The sequence below is a fragment of the Haliaeetus leucocephalus genome, unplaced genomic scaffold (assembly GCF_000737465.1).
Source record: "Haliaeetus leucocephalus isolate CR32 unplaced genomic scaffold, Haliaeetus_leucocephalus-4.0 Scaffold556, whole genome shotgun sequence".
Lineage (NCBI taxonomy): Eukaryota > Metazoa > Chordata > Aves > Accipitriformes > Accipitridae > Haliaeetus > Haliaeetus leucocephalus.
Window position 1 is genome coordinate 5,570,139 of NW_010972992.1, and position 25,869 is coordinate 5,596,007.

The 25,869-nt window shown below is 54.2% G+C and overlaps 2 protein-coding genes across 2 annotated transcripts in view; one reads left to right on the top strand and one right to left on the bottom strand.

The window, feature by feature from the left end:
* The window catches only part of NOC2L (nucleolar complex associated 2 homolog (S. cerevisiae)), a 55,620-nt gene extending 54,846 nt beyond the window's left edge, over positions 1 to 774 (bottom strand). Inside the window, exon 1 of the mRNA XM_010577534.1 lies at positions 770 to 774. Coding sequence (XP_010575836.1) covers positions 770 to 774 — 5 coding nt within the window. The remainder of the gene's footprint in view (positions 1 to 769) is intronic.
* On the top strand, positions 193 to 19,432 carry KLHL17 (kelch-like family member 17). Its single transcript, XM_010577373.1, has 12 exons — positions 193 to 271; positions 10,260 to 10,512; positions 10,926 to 11,047; positions 11,510 to 11,731; positions 12,766 to 12,882; positions 14,022 to 14,235; positions 15,152 to 15,296; positions 15,462 to 15,629; positions 15,974 to 16,062; positions 17,187 to 17,260; positions 18,299 to 18,480; positions 19,147 to 19,432. Exons 2-12 carry the CDS (start codon positions 10,302 to 10,304, stop codon positions 19,373 to 19,375), a joined length of 1,773 nt encoding a protein of 590 aa, XP_010575675.1. The 5' UTR covers positions 193 to 271; positions 10,260 to 10,301; the 3' UTR covers positions 19,376 to 19,432.
* Positions 19,433 to 25,869: the final 6,437 nt, after the last annotated feature.

Below are 25,869 nucleotides of genomic sequence, written 5' to 3' on the forward strand. Positions count from 1 at the left end.
GGGGGGGAGGAGCCGTGTAACGGCGAGTCGTGCCGTTCCGTGGGCAGCTCTCGCACGGCTCCGCCGTGGGGTTATTCCGGGTGAGGGAGGAAGCCGCAGCAACGGGGCCGCCCCGGTCCCGGACCCGGTCCCGAGGAGGAGCAGCCGCCGCGCACCTGCCCGCCCCCTTCCCCGCCTCCCCGCAGCGTGGGGCCGGCGGGTAGCGGTGCGGGGGTTAGCGGGGCGACCCCGCAGCATCCCACGGGCTGGGCCCTCGCTGCACCGTTGAGCCGTGAGTACCGCCGGGGCCGCCGCTCCTGCTCTCCCCGGAGAGCAAGTTTGGGGGTTTTTTTTTGCGTGGGGAGGGGGGTTAGACGACGAGCCGGAGCCGCTGCGGAACGGCTGCCTCTGCCCGCTTGCTGGCCCTAAGACCTCGGCGGGTCTCGGGAGCTGGGGCCGGCAGCGTTTCTGGGCTAAACGTGGTCTCCTTTCCCCGCAAATCGTGGAGCGATCCCTTCGGTAAAGGAAAAAGCCGCAGCTTTCGAGCCCGGCGAGATGCTTGGGGCCCGGGGTAGAGCTGCAGAGAGGTTCTGCCGGTTGCGGTTGGGCTTAGCCCGGGTGGAAGCGCACGGGCTATTTAATTTGGTATATCGTTGGCCGTGGGGGAGCTGAAGGGCACGGGGAGAAACGGCGCCTCGGGTTTTCTGGCAACTTGCGGGGGGAAGCGGGAGGCAGCTTTTTTTCCGGCCTCTGCAGTGACCGTCAGGGCAGAGGGCTCTCCTCCAGCTACGGCATCTCTGTTCGCGGAGGTGGTCCTAGGTTGGCAGCCGGTTTGGTTCTGCTGGCAGAGCAAATACCTCCTTCTCCGAGGAATGCCGGCCCTGGGACCTCGGCTTCCCTACAGCGAGGAAGAAATGCAGCGGTCAGGTGGCTGGCCCTGCTCTCTGTGCGTCAGTACCCAACCACCGACTGACCGGGCTTTTGTGCCAAGCTAGAAAACTGCAGAAACGGCGGCCTTGCTTTTATGGGGCCTCTTTGTAAAGGGAGCCTGCTCTCCTTTTGACTTCAATAGCCGCTGTCCGATGAGCGCTATCTTGGGGCTCTCTCCGTTGCTGGAGACCGCAAGGAGGGAGGTTAGTTCTGGAGTGATTCAGCAACATGTGGATATTCGGGCGCTTTTGATCCTGACAGTCTCCAGGTGCGCTAGGCTGATGCAGGTAACTTCTTGTCCCTAGGACAGGGCACAGCTGAAATGAGCCTCGGAGAGCTGCTGCCCCTTTTCAGTATGGATGTTCCGGAGGCATGAGCTGCATTTAAGTTTGGGAGAAGGGATGGGACCTCCGCAGCAGATTTGGGATGTCTGTGTGCTAGCGTTTTGCACCAGGAGGTGCCAGTTTGTTAGAAGTTCACTGTTTTGTGGCTCGCTAACACTTCAATGTACAATAGCCTTTTGGTTATGATCACTACAGCCAAGCAAACGTCTCCGTGGAAATCTCTCCCCTCCGCACCCCAGGTTTCTCTCCTGACCCATGAGCATCTGCTGGAAATAGTTTATTCAGCGTGGCAGTGAGTAAGACTCTTGGGGATCTTGGGTGTAAAGATCTGAGTTTCCTTCCTGAGAACTGACTGATTCATGAATCACAGCAAATAGCATCTAAGTCGGAGGCGTAAATAGGCGTAAGTCACCTGCTCTCTTGACATGACAGTCTAGGATCCAAATGGAGTCACTCCTTAGCATCTTGGGTAGCTAGGATAGTCCCTTACACTCTCTGTCAGCTAAGGTCAGCTTGGTGAGGGCGGCAACGGAACCTCTTTGCTCTGCCAGCCCACCTGGTGGCTGTCCACTCTTGCCCTCATCAGCATCAGTTTGGGTCTCTGTAGGTGGAGTGGCACGTGAAAATCAAGGCAGGCGGGCTCTGAAGACTGGAGACTGTTCTGGGTTCTGGTCTGGCTTTGCTGCGTTTCAGGCTCGAAAACTCAAAGAGGCATGCTGAAGTCTCAGTGCTGGCTTCTGTATTTTCTCAGGTGCTGGAGCCTTGTCTCCAAACCCTTAGACAAGCTGATCTTGGTAGACTTGGTAGTCTTGAGAGGCTTCACCCCTTCCACCTGGCCTGCCAGAAGTGGCTGCAAGCCACGCTGCCTTCTCTAAAGGATGTGACTTCTCAGGGACAGGAATTTGAGCTCCTTCAGCTGAAATTCCCGGGGTCTGGGACCCGCTGGCCTTGGCAGGCCCCCAGTATGCCAGCAAACTCAAGGCCATTATGTCACATGCTCTTCATAGCTCAGTTTTCTTGTATGTGGCCTGTGCTGTTGCCTGCAAGAAGATGCGAGGGAATTCTCTTAATTGTTTTCTGGCTTGAAAACAGGCTCCCGCTGCTCCACAGCGTGAAGCACTGAGCTTGTTCAGAAGAGGAAATGCAGATCTGCTTACGTGGTCCGGGACGTCTACATTGCCAACCCACGCTCCGACTGAAGCCGGTAGGAGGGTTTGTAAGCTGTCCATGAACGTGGCGTGGGCCACGGAGTCTCTGCGAAAGGGATGAGGCCAGGGTGCAGCTGGTGACCTCCACTGGTGACCTCCTGGTTCGGAGAGTCACTCGCGAGCGGTGCTTCGCAGGGCATCGGCAGCAGCATTGTTCCCTGGCTTATCCGTCTGGAAAAGATCCGCTCGCCCGTTTGCAGCCAGCAGACCCGAGAGCTTTTTCCTTCTTTCCTAGTCTACCGCTGGAGCTGCTAGGCCACGCTGCATCGTGTCATGGGGTCAACTTGCCCTTTAGAAGCTCATGCTGAATCTCACCAGCTTCGTCGCTCTTGCCTGATGTCAGGGCATCGCTGAGCGATAACGACCTGTTCTGAACTGGCCCACTGCCACCTACTCGAGACGCCACCACCTCGCACAGCGGACAGGTAAAGGGCACAATCCCTCTTTGAAGAGCTGCTGGCCAAGGATGTTGCAGGGAGGGAGCTCCTGGGCAAGTCTAGGAGCCGGGAATATTGAGATCCTCTGATGCGGGCTGCCTCCAATGACCCGAGCGCTCTCATCTTCTCTGTTTACCTGTCTGAAAAATGAGTTGGGGACAGAGATGTCTGTCGCGGAGGAGGCTAGAGGGAGATGAGGAATACCACAGTGATGGGTAGTGCAGCTGAAGCTGTTAACTATCATTCTGGAGAGCAGACTTGCTTGATGCCTACGTGTAGAGGTTTGGCACTGCTTGTGCCATAAAATAGCACTGGATGTGACGGTAGCTCCGCTCGGGCGTCCGCTGGGGGACACTGGGAAGGGGGAATTAGGACATGACCCACATTTCCAGTCCTTGGCAGAGACAAAGGGCTCCTTTCACTTAGATTTTGGTGTGCTTTGTGCTGGACTGCTGTCTAATCCCAGTGCAGCTGGAGACCTGCATATTTTGCTGAGCATCTCAAGGCATGAATTAGTTTCCAGTTCTCGTTTCTCCCGAACCTGGGAATTCGGCAGTCCCAAACCTATTTGGGTCCTGACCCTTACAACCAATTACTTAAAGTGACCCAAATGTTAGCACAGATGCCTCTAAATCCCTCAACCATGGAGTCCTGCTTGGAGCTGCTGTGATCCCCTGTGTGCAAAATACTGAAGGCAAAAGCTGAATTTGAAGATGTCTGCAGGAAGAGTTGCTGCCTGTGCGAAGTGTGCATGAGAGAGGGAGAAGACTGTGTACCCAGATAGGCACTAAGCAGGCTGGGTACCTTTTATCTCTTTCAGATGCGGGAATGTCCCAGTGCAGGTGTTGAGGATCTGCCTCTCGCTCCCTCCTCTCTCAGCTAAAGCACTTCTGAGCGTGAGCTGGGGTGACTGAGGGCAACTTTGAGCTAAGTTTCCAAACAAAACTCCCCAGGAGTAATGGGGAGAGAGGCTTTAATTAGAAAAGACCTCCAGCCTTCTGTGTGCAGCAGAGCCGATTGATTACAACCCACTGAGTTGCTGAAAGACACCGGCTAGGTCAATGTGCTGAATGCCCTTCTTGCCTGAAGCCAGCACTGTCTCTGTGCTGTAGAGCTGGCAACTGTGTGCAGTTTTTTTCCCCGTCCTCCCCACCCCCTTGCCGAGGCTCCACATCCTCCCTGGCAGCTTGTCACTTCTCTGCAGATGTCTAGACAGGAGGATTCAGTGCGTGTCAGTTATGCCTAATTCATTAAAAAAACCCAAACCCTACCGAGAGCTGGGGATTCTCAGTCCTGCAGACTCAGCGCTGTCTGCGGTGCCCCGTGCTGCCTTGAGGCTAGCTCAGAGCAGATTAATTCCACCCATCGGCAGGAGCAGCGCGCTCCTCGCCCTCCCATCCGTAGCAGGGGGGCTTGGGGAATAGAAGGCAGACGTGGTCCAGGGTACCGCTGGCAGCGGGAGCAGAAGAGAGAGGGGAGGAGGCGGAGAGAAGCATTCGGGGCTGAGGCGTGTGCTCCTAACCTCTCCTTGCAGCTCACCCCAGTTGCGTGTTCTTGGCTTGCTCACGTCCTCCGCCGTGTCCGTCAGGAGCTGGCAGAGGGGTGCAAGGTGTCCGAGTCCTCAATCTGGCTGTCTGAAACTGCCAGCTTCCTAATTCTACCGTCCCTCGTGCCACCTCTGAAGGCAGAGCTGGTGCTAGGAATGACAGCTCCCCTTGCCACGTTAAGTCACATTTCCATCAACATTTGCAGTCCTGACCTCTGTACAGGTGCAGCTGTAAATCAGCCATCCCAGTAGCGATGAGTGGACCCGCAGTTCAGAGCATCTAGTTCACTCGCTGGTCCTGAACTATTAGGTCCCCCTGCTTCCTCACGATTGCTGGCTCTTCTGGGCTGAATGCACAATTAACCTTATATTAAAAAGACTGAACGTGAGCTGCTGCCTACTGTCGGTGTCTGTTTGAATTCTCTGGATGCAGGTAACGTGTTACAGCAGCTGAGAAGGGACTGAACCCTAAAGTATTGTATTGAGGGGGTAGATTTTCTGCCTGTATCAGTGACGCTAATGGTACAGGACCTGCTGGGGCCAATTGCCTCGATTTAGTGCTTTGCATCCGAGTCCTGGGCATATACAACTGGATTATTTCCAATCCTCTTTGATGGTGCTCATTGTGGGGAAGGCAGCAGAAAAGGTAGGAATGCAATTTATTTTGTAATGGGCAGTGCCAGGCCCTCTGAAAGAAGCAAGAATTTGGGATATCCAAGTTTGAGGTGTAAGGGTGGGTAGTGTCTATCTGCTGTGGCTTGCGAAAACAGCCCTGGCGTCTTAGATGTGCCTTCTGGGAGAGGATTACTGATGCAAAAATACTGCTAGTTGTCTGGTAGTTTAAAGCTTCTCTTTAGACGTGGGCTTCAGAGCCACGGACAGGATTCAACAAAAGGGATAGCTCAGCCAAATTAACAGAGCCTCCACAAAGCAATAAGGCAGGTGAAAATTTGCAGGCCTGCACTGTACTCGGCTGCATCTCTGGATGCTGGTACGAGCTGTATTAGTGATCTTACTTTGCAACAGCACAACAGCAGCTATTGTTACTGCCGGCTCAGCTGTTTGTGTCCCTTGAGTGTTGAAGGGAAGGAAGAGTCTGCAGGAACACAGGAGCACATCTTCTTCCCAGCCCTGCTCCCAGGAGGAAAAGAGCTACTTGTGCTTGTGTGCACCCCCCACAGCTGGGCAGGGGCTTGCCTGTGCCCCCTTAGGCTGCCCTGAGCTCTATTGTGCATTTCGGTTCTTTGGGGGAATGCTGAATTGCAGGAGGCTGCTTACTGGCAAACGGCCTGTGAGTCCTCTCAGAGGGGTTAAAAATAAGAATTCTGATTTCTGGTCTAGGGGAGATGGAGATGCACTTGGAAGCAACGATTCCTGCCTGTGACTCCTTCTTCCCCAGGGCTCCATGCTGTTGCATTGCCTCAAGATAAGTCTTGCTGTGCTGTTGTAGAGGGCACTGCTTTGGCTCCACTGCTCAGAATGGAGATGTGAAGCTGCTGGGCACAACTCAGTAGCGCTGCTAGCAGCCCCTTCTTGCCTGGGGACAGAGCCAGAGGAGGGCAGTAGGCAAAAAAAGGACTTTATGGCTGGGAGATGGACCCCCAAGACCAATGAAGAGGGGGAACCACTCCCCTGAAAGGGAAACTGGCAACATAGTGCCATCTTATTGACCTAGTTTGTGCTGCCTGCTGCTCTGTTTGTGCCGTGACACCCTGGGGTAGAGGTGAGTGCCAGCCAGGACTTAACGTCTCGTCCCGAAGGTCTAACGGCAGCACTTCTGTGGGAGATGCAGTGCTGCGAGCAAAGCGGGGCTTTGTAGCTGATTTGCCAGAAAAGAGGTGCTGGAACATCAACACAGGGATAGGGCGCACGTGGAAGTGATGGATTTAAGCGTGATTGTGTGTCAGGCATTAGGGCATGTCACGCCGTAGAGTAGGGGATGTCACCTTATCCACAGCAAAGACTCGTCCCCAGCGCCTGACCAGCTGTACAGGATGTGTCTTTGCGGTCTCCTAGCTAGCCTGGCGGACACAAAATCTCCATCCAGGCTGTCAACAAAAAGCCATTCTCCAGGGCCTTCCTGGGGAAAGGGCAGGCTCTGAACTTTTCCCTGGAGGATACTCTGTTCCCTGTTTATTGCTCAGCACGCTTCTTTTCACTCTCGGCAAAATATGGTTTTTTGTGCAAAGAGAACAGACCTCCCTTTGGGCAGGGATCATTTGCATTAATTAACAGAGCTGTTATGCATGGCCACGCTCTGTCTCATAGGAGCCAAACAAACGCCTTCTTTTTTTTGTCATAACCTAAGAGTTATTACAAGTCAGCCACCGCATCCATTATAGCTGATGCGTAACACGTGCATTCATGCTGCTGCATGCTCCACAAAAGTGGGCTTGTATTTACGTCCCCCCACTGGAGCTCTGGACACTGCTTTACTGTCTCTTGTGGTCCAGGCACTGTTCCTCATTAATTATATTTTAGCAGCGCTCATAGACCTTCATTTCCTGGGAATGAAGTTTTACAAGGAAATAAGGAATATTTAGTGCTGCCAGTGAGGCTGAGAGTTCAGGTACAGGGAGCAGCACAAGCAGCAGCGGGGTGTCCTTTCCCTTTTTCCCCACTGATTATGTCCTGATCGGTTAAAGCAGAAGATCTCTGATGGGAACAGGTAATTGCAGAGCGGAGGGGACACTGGGAAGTGGGACCGAAGGGGCTGCACCCACTGCAAGCCTTAGGCCAGCTCCCTGCCAGTGCTCCCTGTGCTTCAGGAGGGTGACCTTTTCCCAAGGTGGCTGGCGGGTGGGTGAGCTGCTTTTCAGGGGAGGGATTGCTGAGGCCGTAGCGTGACTGTAGCGAAAAACCATCGAGCAGAGTTGGTTCAGGCTGCCTGCGGGTCACGTCAGCTGTGGACTGTCCTCCCCGGTGCGAGGATGCTCTTGGGAGCCCGGTGGCTGGGATGGCATCTCCCTCTGGTCCTGCTCGGTCACGTCAGAGGATGAGTGACACAGCGATGGTGTAGCTCGGGGTGCTGCACAGCAGCGTGGGCGAGGGAGGCACCGGTGGTGTTGGAGTTGAGCTCTTCAGAGCTCTGCGAGGTGCGTGCCAGCCCTCGAGGGGAGTGAGCAATAGCTGGTCCCTACCTCTGGGCCGTGGGAATCATTGCAAGGAAAGATAATGTCACCCTTGTCGCTCTGCATTTGTACTAGCCCAGAGTTGTGCAATGACTCAGTGGCAGGGCTGGGAAGAGAGCCCAGCACTTCCGACCCTCTTTGGAAATGCGTTTGATTGCTGTGATGCCAATGCATCGGCTACAGCAACCTTCAGCCTGTTGTGCCCTCTGTGTCTCTCCCATCACCGCTGGAGCCGAGTTGTGTGCTACCTGCCGCCTGGCCGGGGCAGCAAACCTTTCCTCACAAGTCTCCGAGAGCACAAGGAGAAGCAGTCCCATCTTTTCCCTGCTTTTCTGTCCTGTCCTGCGTTGTTCCCCCTGGGTTTTCCCACTGCTGCGGAGCCGGGAGCTCCTATCCCTTGCTACCAGTGCCCAGCAGGGACGAGGCGAGTGCTCTCAATTAGAGCTGGGGCATGACTTAAATACTGATGGGGAGAAGTATGCTTAGCAGTGTATTAAAAAGATAAACCAGCTCAAGCAGATCAGGAAAACCCTCAGGCTTGCAGCTAGGAGGGAGGGGAATAAAGGCAAGAAAGCATCGTCTGCTCTCTGCCACTAAACTAGGTCTGGGAAAGGAGCTCTTGAGCCCAGGTAGAGATGCTAATAATTACAAACCGCCTTCCTGTGGGCACCTCTTATCCAGCAGTGTCCACGCATGTCAATTAACACATCGAGGGTGTCCCAGGGATGTTGCAGCTTTCTGAAAAGCTCAGCTGAGGGCTGTGGGAGGAGAAGGCCGGTTAACTCAGGGGCTTTTCTTTCCTGTCAAGGGCACAATGGCATCCTACTCTCATTACTGGAAAGCAACAACAGGCATTGCCTTTGTTGTGTGCCTGTGAGTTTTCCCTGCTGACAGTGAAATGAGGAATCTCATATCACACGGGATGATGCAAATAGAAGAGGGCATTACAGGCTTCTCTCCTGCTCAGGGAAGATGTTTATTCATCTTTTTTCCTCCCCCAGACTCTAGTACGTGATACAATTGCTATTTAAAAACGAATAGATGGCTGCGTTCGTGGCTGAGCAGGCACAGCATGGTGGGTTTCTATTTTTAGGCTCAGCACGGCTGGCGACGTGTAGGTGTCGTGAGGAGCACAGAGGCTGAGGGGATTCTCTCGCCGCAGGGATGCGGGGGCAGGCGCACGAGTGCAGCACACGGGCTGCTTTTTTTCTTCAAGCTGCCTTTTTCTCCTGCTCCCTCCCCCTTCTTGCTCCTGCTGCTCAGTCATTCTCTCTTCACTCCCTCACCTTTCCTTCGGGTGCTGCTGGCAGGGAGACAGTCGAACGCCTCCTGAAACACCGTGAGCAGCCTAGATGCAGACAGCATGGAAAGAGAAAATGTTTTTGCACAAATAAATGCCCTTATTCCTTGATTGGGCAATTTTTTGTTTCCTACGAGCTGATCAAGTTTATGCTCCTGCTGTCTGCCTGGGCTGTCCCAGATTGCGTGGAAGGACTGTCCCGCTCCACGCTCAGTGCGTGCAGACCGAGTTCTGCATTGGGTCCCAGCCACCTGATCAGCACTTCTGGTCTTTACTGTTTGTCCCTCCTGTCCCTCCTTGTGAAACCCAAACTACCTGAAGTTCCAAGTTACCTCTGGAAGGACAGCCAGCGTCTCAGCTGGGGCTGCTTCCAGGGAGATCTAGGGGCTCTGCTTTGCCCAAACTGCCTGCTAGGCTAGCGCAGAGCGGGAGTCTGCGGTGCTGGAGCAGGACTGTTTGGTGCAGCCTTGAGGCTGTGGTGAGGTTGGACGTGCCTGGGTAGAGGACACTGGAGGGGAGTGGAAATCAGGATATTAAAGTACATGTTTCCTGTTCCCTAACTGGGAATGGCCAGCCTCTGTCCGAAAAGAGACCTGAAATATCAAATGGCAGGAGTTGAACGCCTGGTCTGCAGGATTGTGTACTGGGAGTGTAGAGCTCTGTGCTGCAACTGCCTTTGCCCTCTGCCTTATCCTCCTGAATTGTGTGGGCACAGGAGAGACAGCAGCTCTCTGAGCTTAACTTTTGAAGGTGGGTGCTTTCATTACAAATCTCGTAGCATCTTCTGGAAGCTGGAAGAAAACAGCCACCACTGGAAGAGCTGTGGTCCATAACATCACTCTCGCCTTCTAGGATGTGGGATTCCCTGGTTATTTTTTGTTTAGGCTGATCAGGGTTGTCACATTCGCTGTCTCTAGTGGTCTGTTTAAGCTGATCAACACAGGACTGCCATGCCCTGGTGAGACTTCTAAGATCAATGCTTCTGCTGATATTGCATGGAAATGCACCTCGTTAGGCAGATTTGGAGATGGTGCAACTTCAGGGAAAACCAGTGTGAGCGCGTATGTTGTAGAGCAGTACCCTTCTGAAGGCAGGTAAGGAGGATATCGATCCAAAGATGAACACAGCTGGGAAGCAGTGAGTGTCACAGAACAGAGAAGAGTCTCAGCATCACTTTGTACTACTTGTGTTCCTCCAGGGACTGTCTCCTCCCCAGCGCTGGTTTATGAGCAGGTTGATGTTTCCCTGGCAGGGGCTGGCTAGATGGGAGCTGTTCTTGCACAGGGTCTTTGCGCGGTGGTGGGCATACTTGGGGCCCGTGGGACTTGTCTGGGGCTAGAGCTATTCCTGCCTTGGGTAATGCTTTGGTTTTCCCTCATGTCAGTGCCGGTAAGAAGGGAAAGCCCACCATCTACCACCTGCAGCCATGGAAGGGGGTGTGCAGCTCCTCAACCGCGACGGCCACAGCATCTCCCACAACTCGAAGCGGCACTATCATGACGCCTTCGTGTGCATGAACCGCATGCGGCAGCGAGGGCTGCTCTGCGACATTGTGCTCCATGTGGGCACCAAGGAGATCAAGGCCCACAAGGTGGTGCTGGCGTCGTGCAGCCCGTACTTCCACGCCATGTTCACAAGCAAGTAGTGTCCTCTCTTCCCCGTGGCCAGGGTTTCCCAGCTCTTCAATCCCTCTCCTCTCTGCAAACCCCTTCCCTTCCTGTCCTGCTCCCTGTTCTCACTGCCCTACCCTATGGAAATACAGTGCCTGTATATCATCTCTGTGAGCGAGTGCAGTAATATTCCTCATTTGACTCCCTTCCATGAAGCCCTTTGCCCGTAACCCCCTGCACAGGTATCCTGACGCCCATCCTGCAGACATGGACCCCGTTCCCTAGCATATACTGCTGCTCCTCCTTGCTAAGAGGTGGGCAGGAGACCCTCCTGGGCTGTGGAGGTGGATGTGGCTTGTTCCATGCATGGTCAAGTCTTCCTGTGGGGAAACAATCCTGCCGTGGGACTTTGTTCACATCTAGTATCTGTGTTGCCCCAGATGAGATGAGCGAGAGCCGCCAGACGCACGTGACGCTGCACGACATTGACCCACAGGCCCTGGAGCAGCTGGTGCAATACGCTTACACGGCTGAGATTGTGGTGGGCGAGGGGAACGTGCAGGTAGGAGCTTCCCCCCAAACCTCTCTTCTCCACAAAGCCGTTCTGTACGAGACTTGCCTCCCGGGGACTCTTCTCTCCTTCTGCTCAACACTTTCAGCTGTTGTTCTGTGATGGCACCTGCATCTAGCAGTGGTCAGGGAGTTCGTCTGCTCCCCTGCGCCCAGTCTTGCGACTGCTGGGGCTGGGAATGGCTCCTCAAAGCACTACGCAACGGCCAGGGCTAGTTCTGAGCATCTGCCATTCTCCTGCCATTTTCTGGCCTTGTGGGGAGTTACAGGTGTCCTTCTCGGCTGTTCTTTAGCTTAGTCCTGTTGGAAACAAAGAATGCTTTGTCCCTTACGCGCTTGTGTGCCTGAAGGTGTTCAGTAAGCCTGTTCTGTTATTGACTTGCAGTGAGACGAGGGTGAAAATGGTTTCCTTGCCCTGGAAACTCTCTTTTCCCCCATTCTTTTCCACTGCCAGACACTTCTTCCTGCTGCCAGCCTGCTTCAGCTCAATGGTGTGCGGGACGCTTGCTGCAAGTTCCTGCTCAGCCAGCTTGACCCATCCAACTGCCTGGGGATCCGGGGTTTTGCTGACACGCACTCCTGCAGCGACCTCCTCAAGTCTGCGCACAAGTATGTCCTCCAACACTTCGTGGAGGTGTCCAAGACAGAGGAGTTCATGTTGCTGCCTCTTAAACAGGTGAGGTCCTGACAGGAGCGTGAAGGTATGTGTGTGGCAAGGCTTTTTGTGCTGGAAAGCATGGTCTGCGGGTCAAAAGCCCAAGGAACCTGCGCTGAGGGGACGGGGTTTGGCGGGGGAACGTACCCAGATTCTGTGCTTTGGTCTTCTCTGTTCAATGGAGAGACAATATGTGGGAAGAGTGCTGCCAGTGAGCTTAATCCCATGTGAAATAGGGATGGGAGGGTAGCACGGAGGATAATTGCTGTCGCTGGTGCTTGCCACGTGAGCGCTGAGCACACTGCCCTCTCTCTGGGGGCACAAGCCAAGGAATAAGTTCTGGCTGCCCTGATCATGTAGCTGTGATGTTTAATTCAGAGCTCAGCTAATGTTTCCTGCTGCTTTTCATGTGGTGCTGGTGTGGCCCCTGGCTCATCACTGTCTGCAGGGTGCTGTCCTGTGCCCTGGCCAGGAGGCATTCCCAGTCCTTGCTCTGCATCACCTGAACCTGTGTGGTCTCTCACCAGGATACAGACACCTCCCTTTGTCGGCTCTCGGGGCAGTGGGGTGCATGGCAGCGAGGGGGGGCACGTATCTCCACCTGCTCCAGCTCCATAGTCTTTGGCAGGTGAAATGAGTGTGTTGGGAACAGCCAGGACCCCTGGCTCTATCCCGTGCAATATTGAAGGGACGGGTGCAAGCAGTCTTCTGCCTGATCTCACTGATGCTGATTGGAAGTGTCAGGCATTGCAGCAGCTTCAGACACAGAAGGGGGGGAAATGAGCCAAGGAGGGTGATGGAGGGCAGAGCTGTCTCCACACCAGTGCTGCAAGGAGAGGAGCTGCAAGGTTTGGGGGACCCGGTTGCTCTTTGGATCCTTCTGCGTCCAGTGAGAGAGGCTAGCTGTACACTCCTCAACTGCCAGCATCTACAGGAGGCAGGGGCTCTGCCTCTGGCAGTGCTGTTCTGCTGGGCCAGTTACCCGAGCGTGTGAATGCGTCCTTTCCTCCCAAACCACACCAACAAACACTTGCTCTTTCCACCCTGCTCTGCAGGTGCTGGACCTCATTTCTAGTGACAGCCTCAATGTACCATCAGAGGAGGAGGTGTACCGGGCTGTGCTCAGCTGGGTCAAACATGACGTGGACAGCAGAAGACAGCATGTTCCCAGGGTGAGTCTGCTGGGGAAGGTGGCCTGGATCTACCCACCAGCTCCGAGTGCCTGGTCTGGGTAGATACACGGCTGAAGGAAGCTGCACGGTGGCCAGAGGGCAGGGACAGCAGATCTCTGCCACACTGCTTCCAGTCCAGGCAGAGATGAGGGTGTTGCTGAGAAGGTTCAGACTCCCAGCGTGAAGTCCAAACTAGTGACAAATCTCAGGGGGATGCCCTGTCTGACCCCTGGCAGCTCGGGCACACAGAGCTCTGGGGGGGATGTGGGCAGCAGGAGAGGTCAGCCCTGCCTGCAGCCTTCCTGAGCTTTCACGTGCATCCTCAAACAAAAAGCTCAGGCAGATGCGAGCAGGGACTCCTTTTAGCTCATGCTTTTGTCTCTCTGCATCTGCACCTTGGAGCATGGGTCTGCGAGCCTCCTGCCCGCCAAAGGTGCAACTGGAGAAGACATGGTTAAGCCCTTTCCCGCGGGGCTGCCAGTGCTTGGCACGGCGTGGGCACCCTCTCAGGGACGCAGCCTTGCGCTGTCGGTGCCTCCAGCAGCCCTGGCTTCTCATCACCTTGCCACTCTCATGCTTCCAGGCAGGCAGTGGGAGGAAGCATCCCTAGGTGTCCTCCCCAAGGCTGGGACTGAGATGGGGCAGGATGAGATAGACTCTGTCTGAAGGTTTCCCCTGGGTTTCTGCCTACCCCAGGGCTTGACCCTAGAGGAGTTCTGTCTCCACCTTTGCTGGCTGTGTGCGCTCAAACATCCCTCCTGTGGGCAATGCAGGCAACGTGGGGCATGCTGGATGGAGGGGAGCGGTGCCTGGGCTCAGTGAGGATTGTTGCTTATACCACGAGTGCTGGAAGAGGATGCGGGTACTGGCAGAGGGCAGGGTGGGGATCTGGGGTGGCTGCGGGACATGTCACTCCCAGGCTGAGGGCTCCTGGCTCTGCAGAGACGTTAAGGCTGAATTGCTGCGTGTGCTTTGATGCCCTTTCTCACTGGCTGCCTATTCTGCCAAGTGAGCGGGATGACTTCTCCAGGTGGAGTCCGCCTTGCCAGGGTCCCCGGGGCTTGTAGGGGAGACGTGGGGGCAACACTGGGACGAACCCTTCCCACCGTGTCGATGGGGTGCGACTCCTCTCCCCGCAGCTTATGAAGTGCGTGCGGCTGCCCTTGCTGAGCCGGGACTTCCTCATGAGCAACGTGGACACGGAGCTGCTGGTGCGGCATCATTCGGAGTGCAAGGACCTGCTGATCGAAGCCCTCAAGTACCACCTCATGCCGGAGCAGAGAGGGGTCCTCAGCAACAGCAGGACGAGGCCGCGGCGCTGCGAGGGGGCCAGCACCGTGCTCTTTGCTGTGGGTAAGGCTCTGTCACGACCCAGACTGGACAGACCAGGGAGTCGTGTTTAATTCGAAATTCCCTCGGGCTAAATTAAGGTGAATCGACACCAGACGATCAGTTAAAGATCTTATAACAGAAGCAAACTGAACTGGGGAGGCGTGGTAGTAGGCGGCAGGGTTTCTCACAACAGGAATTGGCATAAGACTACTTCTGTAAACCGTGTAACCATATACATCAGTGCAGGGAATAAGGAGATCCCTCCCGTTGAGTCACGAGGTTCAGAGCAGACCCCCTTGCTTTCCAGACTCCTCCTCAGAGAAGGGCCCAGGGGCAGCTGGATCCACTCTTAGTCCAGACTTGGTCAATGGTTTATGCCTTGAAAAGGATGAGATGTAGGGATTGTGGAAAAGGAAAAAGAGAAGAAGACAGAGAGAGAAAGGAATAGAGAAAGATTTCACTGGTCCTGGGTCCAGCGTTGGTTCAGTCAGCTGAGGGGTCCAGTCCTGGTGGGTTTGTGCAACTGAGGCTTCAGTTTGTGTCCTTCTATCATCCTTGCCCCTCCTTCAGGCAGGCACCCAAACTCGTCAGGTTAATGAGCAGTTTGTGAGCCTTCGGGCTTTGGGGGTCGTTTGTGGAGTAACTTCTCCTCCCCTGCAGACGTGGCCATTGTTTGATCTCTGTATCAGAACAGGGAGCTGCGCACCCTCCGGCACGCCCTCCCCCTCCTGTTGCCGATGTCTGAGCTGGTGGGCTTTTCACCTTGGTTCCTTGCTGGCAGGGTTTGTCTTTAAGCAGAACTTGCCCCACCACAACGTTTGAGACATTAACTCTTTCAGTCTCCCGCAGGGTCCCGCCACGCGCTCACAACGTACGTGCAAACCCCTTCCCGGGGCCTTTGGACTGTTGTTTGCTCTGTTTGCCATCCCGCGCGCAGGTGGGGGGAGCCTGTTCGCCATCCACGGGGACTGCGAGGCCTACGACACGCGGACGGACCGGTGGCACATGGTGGCCTCCATGTCGACTCGCAGGGCCAGAGTGGGAGTCGCTGCCATTGGGAACAAGCTGTACGCCGTGGGCGGGTAAGGAGGGCACGGGAGCCGCGGGGATGCTTTCTGCACCCTCTGAACAGAGCCGGCGCCGATCTAGGTTCTGGGTCGGCTCCAGAGCTGTAGGACCAGCCCACAGCCTCACCCGCGGTCCAGGCTTCCCAGCTCTTACATGTTTTCCTTTTTTCTCCCTCACAGCTATGATGGGACCTCTGATTTGGCCACAGTGGAGTCCTACGACCCTGTCACCAATTCCTGGCAACCTGAGGTGTCCATGGGCACCAGGAGGAGCTGCCTGGGTGTAGCAGCACTTCATGGGCTTCTCTATGCTGCTGGGGGGTACGATGGGGCCTCGTGCCTGAACAGGTAGGGGATTGCCTTGCTACGGGCTCCTCCACTGCTCTTGCATGCACTGTCCTTGGCGCTGGGTGCCTGGGGAGCCCACAAGGACCGGCCCCAGAGTAGATGTCTTGCAATCCAGCTATGTCTTCCATGCTATGTCTTTGGCCCAGGCAAAGTTTCTTCAGGGGAAAAACCGTTTTGTAGCCCTCTGCCACAACAGAACACAGCCTTTGTCAGTTCTTCCCTCCATTTTCCCTGTCTAATCCCAAGCTTCCTTGGGAGCTGCCCCTGAGGGCCTGTGTCAAAGAGCTTTGACCTGGGCTTTGCCAGTGTCACACCTTATGTTCCTGTGTCCCTGCCTGCTGCAGCGCAGAGCGGTACGACCCTCTGACAGGCACCTGGACATCCATCGCTGCCATGAGCACCAGGAGACGCTACGTCCGGGTGGCAACGCTAGGTGGGTGATGGCATGAGGACCTGACTGACTTCTGTGCGGACTGTCTCTTGCATTTCTGGTGCTTCCTTTCGATGTTCTTCTGTTCTAGTTCCTGCCCCTTCTTCCTAGATTCCCTAGCTGTGAGTCCGGGTAGCCCAGCCATTCCTCTGCCATGTCCTGACATGCTCCCTGCCTTGCCTCTCCTCTCCTCCTCAGTCTCGCTAGTAACTGGGTTTCATCACATTCTGGAGGCAACTCCTGAAGGGACCCACAACTTTGTTCCTCAGCTCCTTTGTGCCCCTTCTACTTTGGAGCAAGAGGGCTAGCTGTGGATGATCACCTCTCCCTAGAAAGGAAGAGACAACCTAATTACTCCTTCATTATGAAAGCAGGGCAGTCCCTTTACTGACGATCCAAGCAGTAGCGCAGGGTCAAAACTGTCTCTGCCAGGGGCGTCACAGCATTAGGTGCAATGCTGTGGTGTCTCCTGACTCCACTGAATGAGTTCTGTCCTCAAGGAGGATGCAGTGTGAGAGCTGGCCACTTGGTTGTTTAGTGCAGCTATGGGGGCAATGCAAGTACCACTCCCCACCCTTAGCAGGTGCCGGACCTCCCTGGGGATGCCGGGGTAGCACCCTGCTCCCCACCATCCCAGGAACTGCTGTGCCGTGTCCTGGTGTCCCTAGGGTGCCTCTCCCCTGCCCTGTTCTCTGGTTTCAGCTCTCAGCGCTGACTCAGATGTTCCCCCCCAGCTCCATCACCAGCTCATACTCTCTCTGCCACGGCCTTTATTGGCATTCCCCCGCTCCAGCCTCGGCTGCTAAAAATAACCCGTTGCTCTGGCGGGGAGCACTTGCAGCTCCCGTAATGAGGAGGTCAAGAAGCGGCAGGCGAACGAGCTCTTTGGGAAGCTTGCAGCGTGGCAGAGAAATTGCCTGATGAATATTTCACGATGCTCCGTGCTGCAAGGGGAGGGGAAGCTGGGGGAGCCCGGCTGAGAGGAGCTTGGCTGCCTGGGGAGCAGGAGGCACTGCGGCTCAGCTGATACCTACCTGGGCACCCTGTGCAAGAGTTGTGGGAGGCTGTGCTGGGACTGGGGCCACGCTCTTTAGCTAACTCCTGTGCATGTGTGACTGTCTTTGCAGAAGGCAACCTCTATGCCGTTGGGGGATATGACAGCTCATCCCACTTAGCCACAGTAGAAAAGTATGAGCCCCAGGTAAATACAAGAGAGAGCACGCCTGATAACCCTTTTCCTTCTCCCCTCTTTATGGGTGCCTGAAAGGGCCCTGCAGAAAGCTGAGGGCTACACAAGTTGCTAGAGAACTTAGCAGACAGTGAGAGATCAGGTACGCGTGGTGTCTTAGCAAACCGCTGCCGTGGCTTGAGATGGGACCGCTTCCTAGCAAAGTATTGCAGCAGGAGTGGAGCAGAAGATGTGCCCACATGAGCCTGGGCAGCACAGACCTCCCTGGAGACTTAAGTCACCATGCGTGATTATGAGATGGAGCGGGGATCGGCCCCCTCCCCAGCTCTTCTGCAGGGGCAGAGTATCCAGGGTGCAATCCAGAGCAAAACGAGCGAAAGCTCATCCGCGCAGGCTCTGAGATATCTCTTTGCGGTTTTCAACCACCAGAACACTCTCTATCCCCATTGCCTGTAGACCAGCCCAAGTTCTCTAGGAAGAACGGTTCTTGTACGTGCCCTGAGCTGTTTCCAGCTGAGGTCCTTGCTGCATGCATAACCAGAGCGGTTAGCGGGGATTGTGGCAGGCTGGCGACCTGTGTTGGGCCTGGGGTCTCACAGCTCTGTTAGAGCAGGCTAGATTGCTGCAGAAATATCAAAGAGAAGGTCCTGGAGGTTTTTCATGAGCTGTAAAGCCACGGTCGTGACTCATACAGATTCGAAATAGATACAGCTCAACCCCCATGCCTGGGCTGGGATTCAGCTGTGACGTGGCTGGTGGCCTGGCACAGAGATCTCTGTGCTCAGGCCGCCGGGATGGCAGGACTCCTGCCAGCTGCGGCTGTGCTTTCCCGAGTCAGGCGGCAGAGGTCTCTCCTGGTGCCTGCAGCTCTTCCTGCGGGAGAATTGAAAGGAAAGAAGTGGGGTGCCCCCAAAAGTCTTTTTCGGGGAGGACCGATATGTCAGGAGGTGCGTGGTTAGAACGGGACTAATATCACAGGACCGGTTTGGCAGGGGTACGTGGAAAATGCCTTGTATGTCTGTCTCACGAACAAACTTTGCCTCTTCCCAGATCAACACCTGGACGCCCATTGCCAATATGCTAAGCCGTCGGAGCAGCGCAGGAGTGGCCGTGCTGGAGGGGATGCTCTATGTGGCTGGCGGCAACGATGGGACCAGCTGCCTTAACTCTGTCGAGCGCTACAACCCCAAAACCAACACCTGGGAGAGCGTGGCACCCATGAACATCCGCAGGTAAGGAGCTCTGCCCCTGCCACGCTCCCAAGCTGCGGGGGGAGCCTCAGCTGCTGCGGTCAGAAATGGGGATCCCACCTCACCGAGAGCCTCGCCTCGCTTGGCACCGCAAACCGTAAAATGCAGACCGTGCCCCAGGGCTTGGCTTAACGCTGCAGTTGGCTGGCTCTGTGCTGCTTACACAAAAGGCAGCCCACGCTCCCCGCTGCGAGGGACCGGTGCGTGTGTGTGCCAGGAGGGGCGAGCAGGGACGTTCTGCGGCAGGCGCTTTCTGCAGAGGGATTTATTCTCAGCAGTCTGCGTGGCCGTAAAGAACCAGGTGATATAGTTGGCTGAGGCCACGTAGGAGATGTTGCAGGGCTGTGGGAGGATTTAAGGCTTGGAAGTCCAAGGATTTTCGTCTCCTAGGGACTGTTATTTAGAGGTGGCACTTCTTCAGTGGTAGGAAGGTATCGGAGTGAAGGGAAGACGTGAGGCTCTATACTGCGCTCCGCCACTGACTGTTTGAGCCCCAGTAGTTCATTTTCACTGGGCATTTGTGAGGCTGGGCACTCCCTTTTGTGGGACGGCAGAGCTCTGGCCGGTTCGTCTGAGGTGCTGAGCTCCCCTACGCCCCACATACGCCGCATTCGAGCCTCACGTGGGGTCTCTGCATGGTCGTTCCAGGAGCACCCACGACCTGGTAGCCATGGATGGGTGGCTGTACGCAGTGGGTGGCAACGACGGGAGCTCCAGCCTCAACTCCATCGAGAAGTACAACCCCCGTACCAACAAGTGGGTTGCGGCCTCGTGCATGTTCACGCGCCGGAGCAGCGTGGGGGTGGCCGTGCTGGAACTCCTCAACTTCCCACCCCCCTCCTCGCCCACGCTGTCGGTGTCTTCGACGAGCCTTTGACAAAGAATCAGGACCTACCTTACCTCAAGGGGACAGGGGTGCCTGGCGGAGCGCTAGGCCAGCGTGGCCCACCCCACGGGGCAGCCGGTCGCTGTAGGAGGACGAGCGAAGGTACCGGCTGCTGCCTCCAGCCCCAGCGAACCCCCGGAGCTATCCCCGCTCTGGGTGCACACATCGGATCGGCACGACCACAGCAGTTAGAAATGTGCTTCCCGGGCGAGCACCCTCCTTCTGGGTGCTCTCTGCTCCGTTCAGACTCATCTCACCGCTCACCCAAAGGGCGTATATTTTCCTTTGGGGAGGGGGAACTCTAAACCATTGCTGCTTCTTGGATTCACGGGATCCAGCCGGTGCCACACGTTAAGAGCACAGCCAGCCTTGGAGGCTTTCGGGAGTCCTGTGGGGTGGCAGAGGTGGACAGCACTCCTCTCAAAGGACACGGCTGAATGTGCAACCGCTCCTCTGAATGTCACTGTAGCCAAACTCTTTACCAAGCCTATTGTGCACTGTTAAAGACTCTGAGGCCGCTGTATGGTTCTCAATGGTGTCTAATTGATGCCTTAAAATACACAAACAAAAGAAGCCCAGCTAAGGGATGGGGCCTGGAGGAGGTGAGGTTTGGAGACACAACTGGATGCAGCATCCTGAACCCTCCAGTGTTTCCATACTCAGCTGGCCCCACCTCATTCACTAAAATCCCAGCTGACCATTGCTCTGGGGAGTCCCCAGCCAGGCAGATGGGTTGAATGACCTTGTTTGCATCCGTGCCATCGCTGTCCCAGGTTCAAGTGACTGCCTGCTCTCTGCACGTGGTCCTGGTTCACAGTTTGGCTGGGAACGGATGGGCCTGTTTGCTGTTCCCCTCTCTGCAAAGCAGATTCTGGGTTTATGGAAAGGTATCGGTTCTTAAACAAGAACAGTCCAGCCTTCTAAATGAGGAGGATTGCCTGGTGTTACTTTTTGGGTGTTAATTTTTTTGCCTTTTTTTATTTGAATGCTAATATTTTAATTTTTAATGACTTCATATCCCTTTATTTTTTACACTATCCTGGTATTCCCTGTCCCATCTGCTTTTAAGGCAGCAGAAGGGATGCAATTACTTTTCTCATTTGTTGATGAGATGATGACTGTGTCCTGGAAGACGTTCTCTATAGATGTGTGGGTGTGTGTGCATGTGTGAGATACTGTACGTACAGTGAAAACAGCGTGGAAGGGACCATTTGCAATTAGCAACTCCCTGGCAATTAAGCAACCACTTTAATTAACTGAAGGTTGAATAAATTAGTACTGTAAGTCACAGGCCTGTCCTAGACCCACCTGTGCCATGGAACCTCTTGGGTGGTGTTCTCAATGGGTGTGCTGTAGGGTGTGTGTGTGAGCCTTGAACAGAGACATATTATCAGGTGTTCTCCACGTTGTAGAGGAATGACTCAACCACTGGTACCTCAATAGTGTTCAAATGTAGCATTGGAAATATGGTCTAACTGTTTGTTTTGAACTAATTCCTTGTCCTTTTTTTCCCCCCCGTTCCTTCTCATTTCTCATTTACAGAGTTCGGATTTCACTTGCGGTGGTATTCATTGGCCTAAATTTCAACGTGGCTAGGGATTTCTTCTTTTCTCTTTTCTTTGGGGTGAAAGGAGACTTTGAGATGAGGCAGGGACTCCCCAACTTAAGACAATTTTTATGGCGATCTGATTTCTCCCGGACAGGTGCCTGCACGTTTTACAAGCCCACTTACAGTGCCTAACGTCGGACACCTGAAATTACCAGCAGCTTCTGAAAATCTGGGCTGCTTCTCCTCCCAGCCTCTCCCTAGGGACAGTCTGGGCTTCTCAGGCTGAGGCGGCCTTTTTGGCTTTTAGAACAGGCTCTAAATCTGCTTTTCGTTCCCCTCTCACTTGCCAGGCCTCTGCCCCAGCCTGTCACAGCTCAGCAGCTCTCCCATTCCTCTGTATTGCAGAGGTCCCTGCGAATGTCCAGGCTCTGCTCCTGCAGGTTGCCTCTTGGTCAACGTGGCAGAAGGGCTGCCCTAAGTAGGTCACCTGAAGCTGCTCTGTTGGAAGTCACGACGAAATCGGTGACGTCTGCTCTGTTGCGTGCGTGTGCGTGTGCCTATGCGTGATCGAGGTCTCAATCCTTTCCATCCCATTCCTATAAGCGACATCAGGATTTTAGTTGTCTGCTGAACTCGTACGGACCAGCGCATTCACGGTCCCACCGGCTCTAGGGCCCTCTTTGAGGGAAGATCAGCCCAAAAACCCCATGGCCACGTCAGAAGTGAAAGGTGCCGGTGCTGGGCGTTGCTTGGCCCAACGTGCCGAGGTCCTGCCAAGACCTCTGTGAGGAATGGCGAAAAGGAGAGCGGAGCTGAAGGGAGTGCTGTACGACAAGGAGGGCCAGAGAGGAACTGCTGAAAGGAGAAACGGGGCTGATTTCAAACAAGGAACGAGTCGTCGTGGCAGTGGCTCAGCATCTGGTCCAGCTGTGGCTGCTGTAGTCTGAAGGGGGAGGCTGCAGGCAGGCAAAACCGGAGGGGGAGCGAGCAGCGTAGCAGGCTGAGGAAAATTTTTGTGCCATGTGCCCTTGGCCCCCAGTTGCAATCTCTAGCAATTTACGTTACAAATGGTGTGTGGTGCTGTCCTGCCTCTTGAGGATCAGCGAAACGGGCAGGGTGACTCCTGTCACCCACCGGTTGGGTCCTGAGCAATATCACCACCGAGCCTGTTCTGCAGAAACCTGGGGAGGAGGGAGGCTTTTTGTGTCTCTAATGTACTAACTATGCAGGTGCTCACTGCTTTCCTGTAAAAGAGAAAGAAGGAAGGAAAGGGCAAAATAGTTCCCCAGCAGCTTGCGGGGGTCCGGAGCACCCCGACCCACACTGTGTGGACACGAGGTGTCAGCATCTGCCCTGGGAGAAGATCCCAGGGTGGAATTGCTTCTGGTGCTGCACATCCCTTGCTGAGGAGGAGGCCTCGGAGGGGATGCGCGTCTGTGTCTGTCTGTCTGTGCGTAGTACCCTACCTGAGGGGAGGAGAACTGTCAACTGTGTGTGGCTTCTCTGCCAGTTTTAGTTAGTGGTGTCTCACCCAAAATGTTATTCGTGTGATTTTTCCCATGTGAGCTTTTCCCAGCGGAGGAGCATCCCCGAGCGGGTGGCTCCAGGCTGTGCGTGTTGATGTGTTTCGCCCAGGGACCCCGGTGTCAGTCTGCAGTGCGACAGCAAGGCTAGGCTGGAGCCCTCGCCCCGATACGGGGGGAGAGGTTCGCTTGGCCTTACTGGTAGGCAGACCCGGTCTTACTCCATGTCAAACCGTCGTCACTTTGATTTCTCTGTAAGTTATCTGACTTATTTATGTGGAACTCTGTTTCTCTGAATTTTTTGCACTACACGGGATTGGGGAGGGGATACAAGCAATAGAAGCCAACATGTACAATAAAGACGTTTTCTTGAATACTGGATCCTGCCTCTTGCATCCTTCCTTTTCGCTTCTCGGGCCCTGCCTCTGTGGGCCACTTTGGGCTGGCTCTGCCGTTGTGGACATTAGTAGAGGAGGCCAGAGGAGCCAAAACCAGCTTTGAAGGAACTGCCATGCTACAGGTGAGCTAAAAGGAGCGGCTCTTAGCCCGGCTCCCGGCCCCGCGCTCGGCTGCGTGCCTGGCCGGGGAGGTTGCTGTCCTGCGGACAAGGTGCTTCGTATTCCCAGAGAGGGTGCTGTGCTGGGGCTGCCCGCTGCTCTATGCACCTTCACCCTACCCCAGAAGAAAGAGCAGCGCAAAGATGCTGATGGTATTGGAGACCGCTGGGAAAAGCCCAGCCCAAGGCATAGGGGCTTTAGAGGCAGACTGATTTACACCTCTCCCCGCCGTCAAATTCTAGTTCGGTCTCCCTAGGACTCCCAATCTCCAGCGCTGTTGACAGCTTTCCCTTGCCGTGGCAATGAAAACCAGATGAGAAACCTCCTCCTTTACCTCCAGCTGCCACATGCATCTTGCTGCCTGGGGGCAGGCGTCGCTGGTTGGCCCCACTGGGCAGTGGGGAGGCTGCGGAGCAGATCAGAGCTGCCTTCGCTAGCTGCTGCCTGTGGGGGAAATACTAAGCCCATTTCACGGTGGTGGGAGTGCAGGGGGTGAAAAGAGCAAGGAGAAGCTGCATGGCAATATCCCACGGGGCCCGAAAGGGAACTTTCCCATGCGTGTGTACTACAAGCCCTGCGGTTAAGCCGCGATGCTGTACGGTGGGCATCCCAGATTTGGGTATAGCCTTGCCGCGTCCTCTTTCTTGCTGCTCTCTAGGCTCTTGCTTCTGTTTCGGGCTTCTAGAAATAACTACCGTGCTGTAATAGTCTTTCCAAAGTCTGGAGCCTGCTTCCCCACCCAGTTCAGGCCCTCCTGGAAGCAGAGCAATGGGAGTCCGGGCGAGCAGTTTGCCCTGCGAGCACGCAAAGAGACGGAGCTGTCCTCGGCCACCGGTCACACTCAGCCCTGCCAGCCACGGTGGTGTCACTGGTGTCCCAGTGAGCCAGGTGATGCGCATTTGCAGGACCTGCAATAACAGCAGGAGAGAGGCAGTTGTTCCACTATTTTGAGCTGTTAAGTTTTTATTTAGAACAAACACGTTGGAGGAACGGCACATTTCTGGTCACAGTGCTGACCGTGTTAGCCATGGATCTTAGGAGGAATCATGCTTTTCCTGAATAAAACAGTTGTTGCTGTTCGCTGTAATTTTTGGTCTCTGCCAGGAGGTGCTGGGACGTGGCTTTGCTGTTGGATAGTTGTTTCACAGCTGTGCAGAGAGAACAGAGCTTGCAGAAGCACCCTGCCATAACAATTATGGTGTTTCTGATAGGGGCCCTCTGGAGGGGTGTCCTGTTGCTTTGCTCGGCCGTGAAGGGTTAATGGATTACATGACAGAAAGGGGAGGGGGATAAAGTGGCTGTTTTTAAAGGCCAAAGATGTGGAGGCCTTGGAGAAATTTCATGGCATGTCCATTATCAGCAGCTCTCTCTGGGCAAGTGTTGCCTGCCTGTACAATTACCTCTTTGGGGATATGTTGATTTTGTTACTGCAGGGAGACTTCAGTTCCAAGACAAGGCAGATGCAAATAGAGTCTAACACATCCAGTATGTCCCTAAGACCTCACATAGCAAATCCCAGTTTGATTCAAACAGGTTTTCTAGGAAAGCATCCTCTCCTGGTTTTAAAAATCCCTTGTTGAAGAAGCCATCACAGTCCTCTGGGAGTTGTTCCGGTAAGAAATAACCTTTCCTGTTAAAAATGTATGCCTTGTTCCTAGGTTGAACTTGTCCAGCTTCACTTTCTCTGTGCCTCTTCTCGTTATTTCTTTGCCAGCTGGTTGTCGCAGGCCTGTTCCCCATGCAGACGCTTCCAGCCTCGCTGCATTCCCGTAGGCTCTCTGCTACCGTAGCAAGATGGAGCTGCTGGACTGTCACTCGAAACAGTCTGGAGACAAAACCTGCTCCCTGGAGCAGCCGGCAGACACGCTCTTCCCAGAGAGCCGTCCCTGTTCCCAGTTGCTATTGACTCTCCCTGGCTGGCCAGTCTATAATAGATTTGTGGATCTTGCAGTCTTTGTAGTGTTTCAGAGTCTTACCAGAAAGTTGCGGAGATGTGTCACATCATGTGCTTCATAGTAATTTCTTAGATCAGCACTATTATTTATATTAACCAAATCTGTTTGTTTTTGTTTTTTTTTTCAAATGTGGTAGCAATTAAATTAGTTTGATGAGATCTAATTTCTATAACCCCACATCGATTTCTATTAATTATATTCTCCTCCTTTAATTCTTAAAGTTAATCAAACTCCCTAACAGCTGTCACATCATTTTCCTAGGAATTGGTGTCAACTGACAAACCCATAATCACCGGGATGGTCTTCTTTACCCATTGAAATATTGGTATTCCCATTAACTTATGCAATGTCTTTGCAAATTCCATGGTCCTGCAAGACTTACTGCAAATGAATAGCAGCGACCCAAGACCTTTGTTGTTCAGGTCTTGTAAAACGCTTGGATTTGAATTCTCTGGACCTGCTGATCCAGAGCATCTAAGTTTTGTGTTTGCTTTTTAACAGCCACCTGCAGTACCACGGAATGAAAAGGGATTTGTCATTTCCTGTGACTCTACTGCCTGGTTTCTTTTCAGTCCATAGAACAGAAATATTTATTCTGCGTGTACCTTTTGTATGAACTACTCACTATTATTAATTCTATTTCCACATAGTGAGGGACTCCTGCCGTGGTCGTGAATCTTTGGTTTGTCTCCCTTTAAAGCATTTCTTCTATAAATATCCCTTTAGTTTTGCTGGTCATACACATTTCCTTTTGCTCTTTGCTTCCTTTAACAATTTTCTGTAATTCCTAGATTTCAATATACACTAACCTTCCCCTGTTTATTTGTTATATTTTTATACTGTTTGTTTCTCTTCACCTCTAATCCAGGCTGGTTCTTTTTAACTAATACAACTGTTCGGA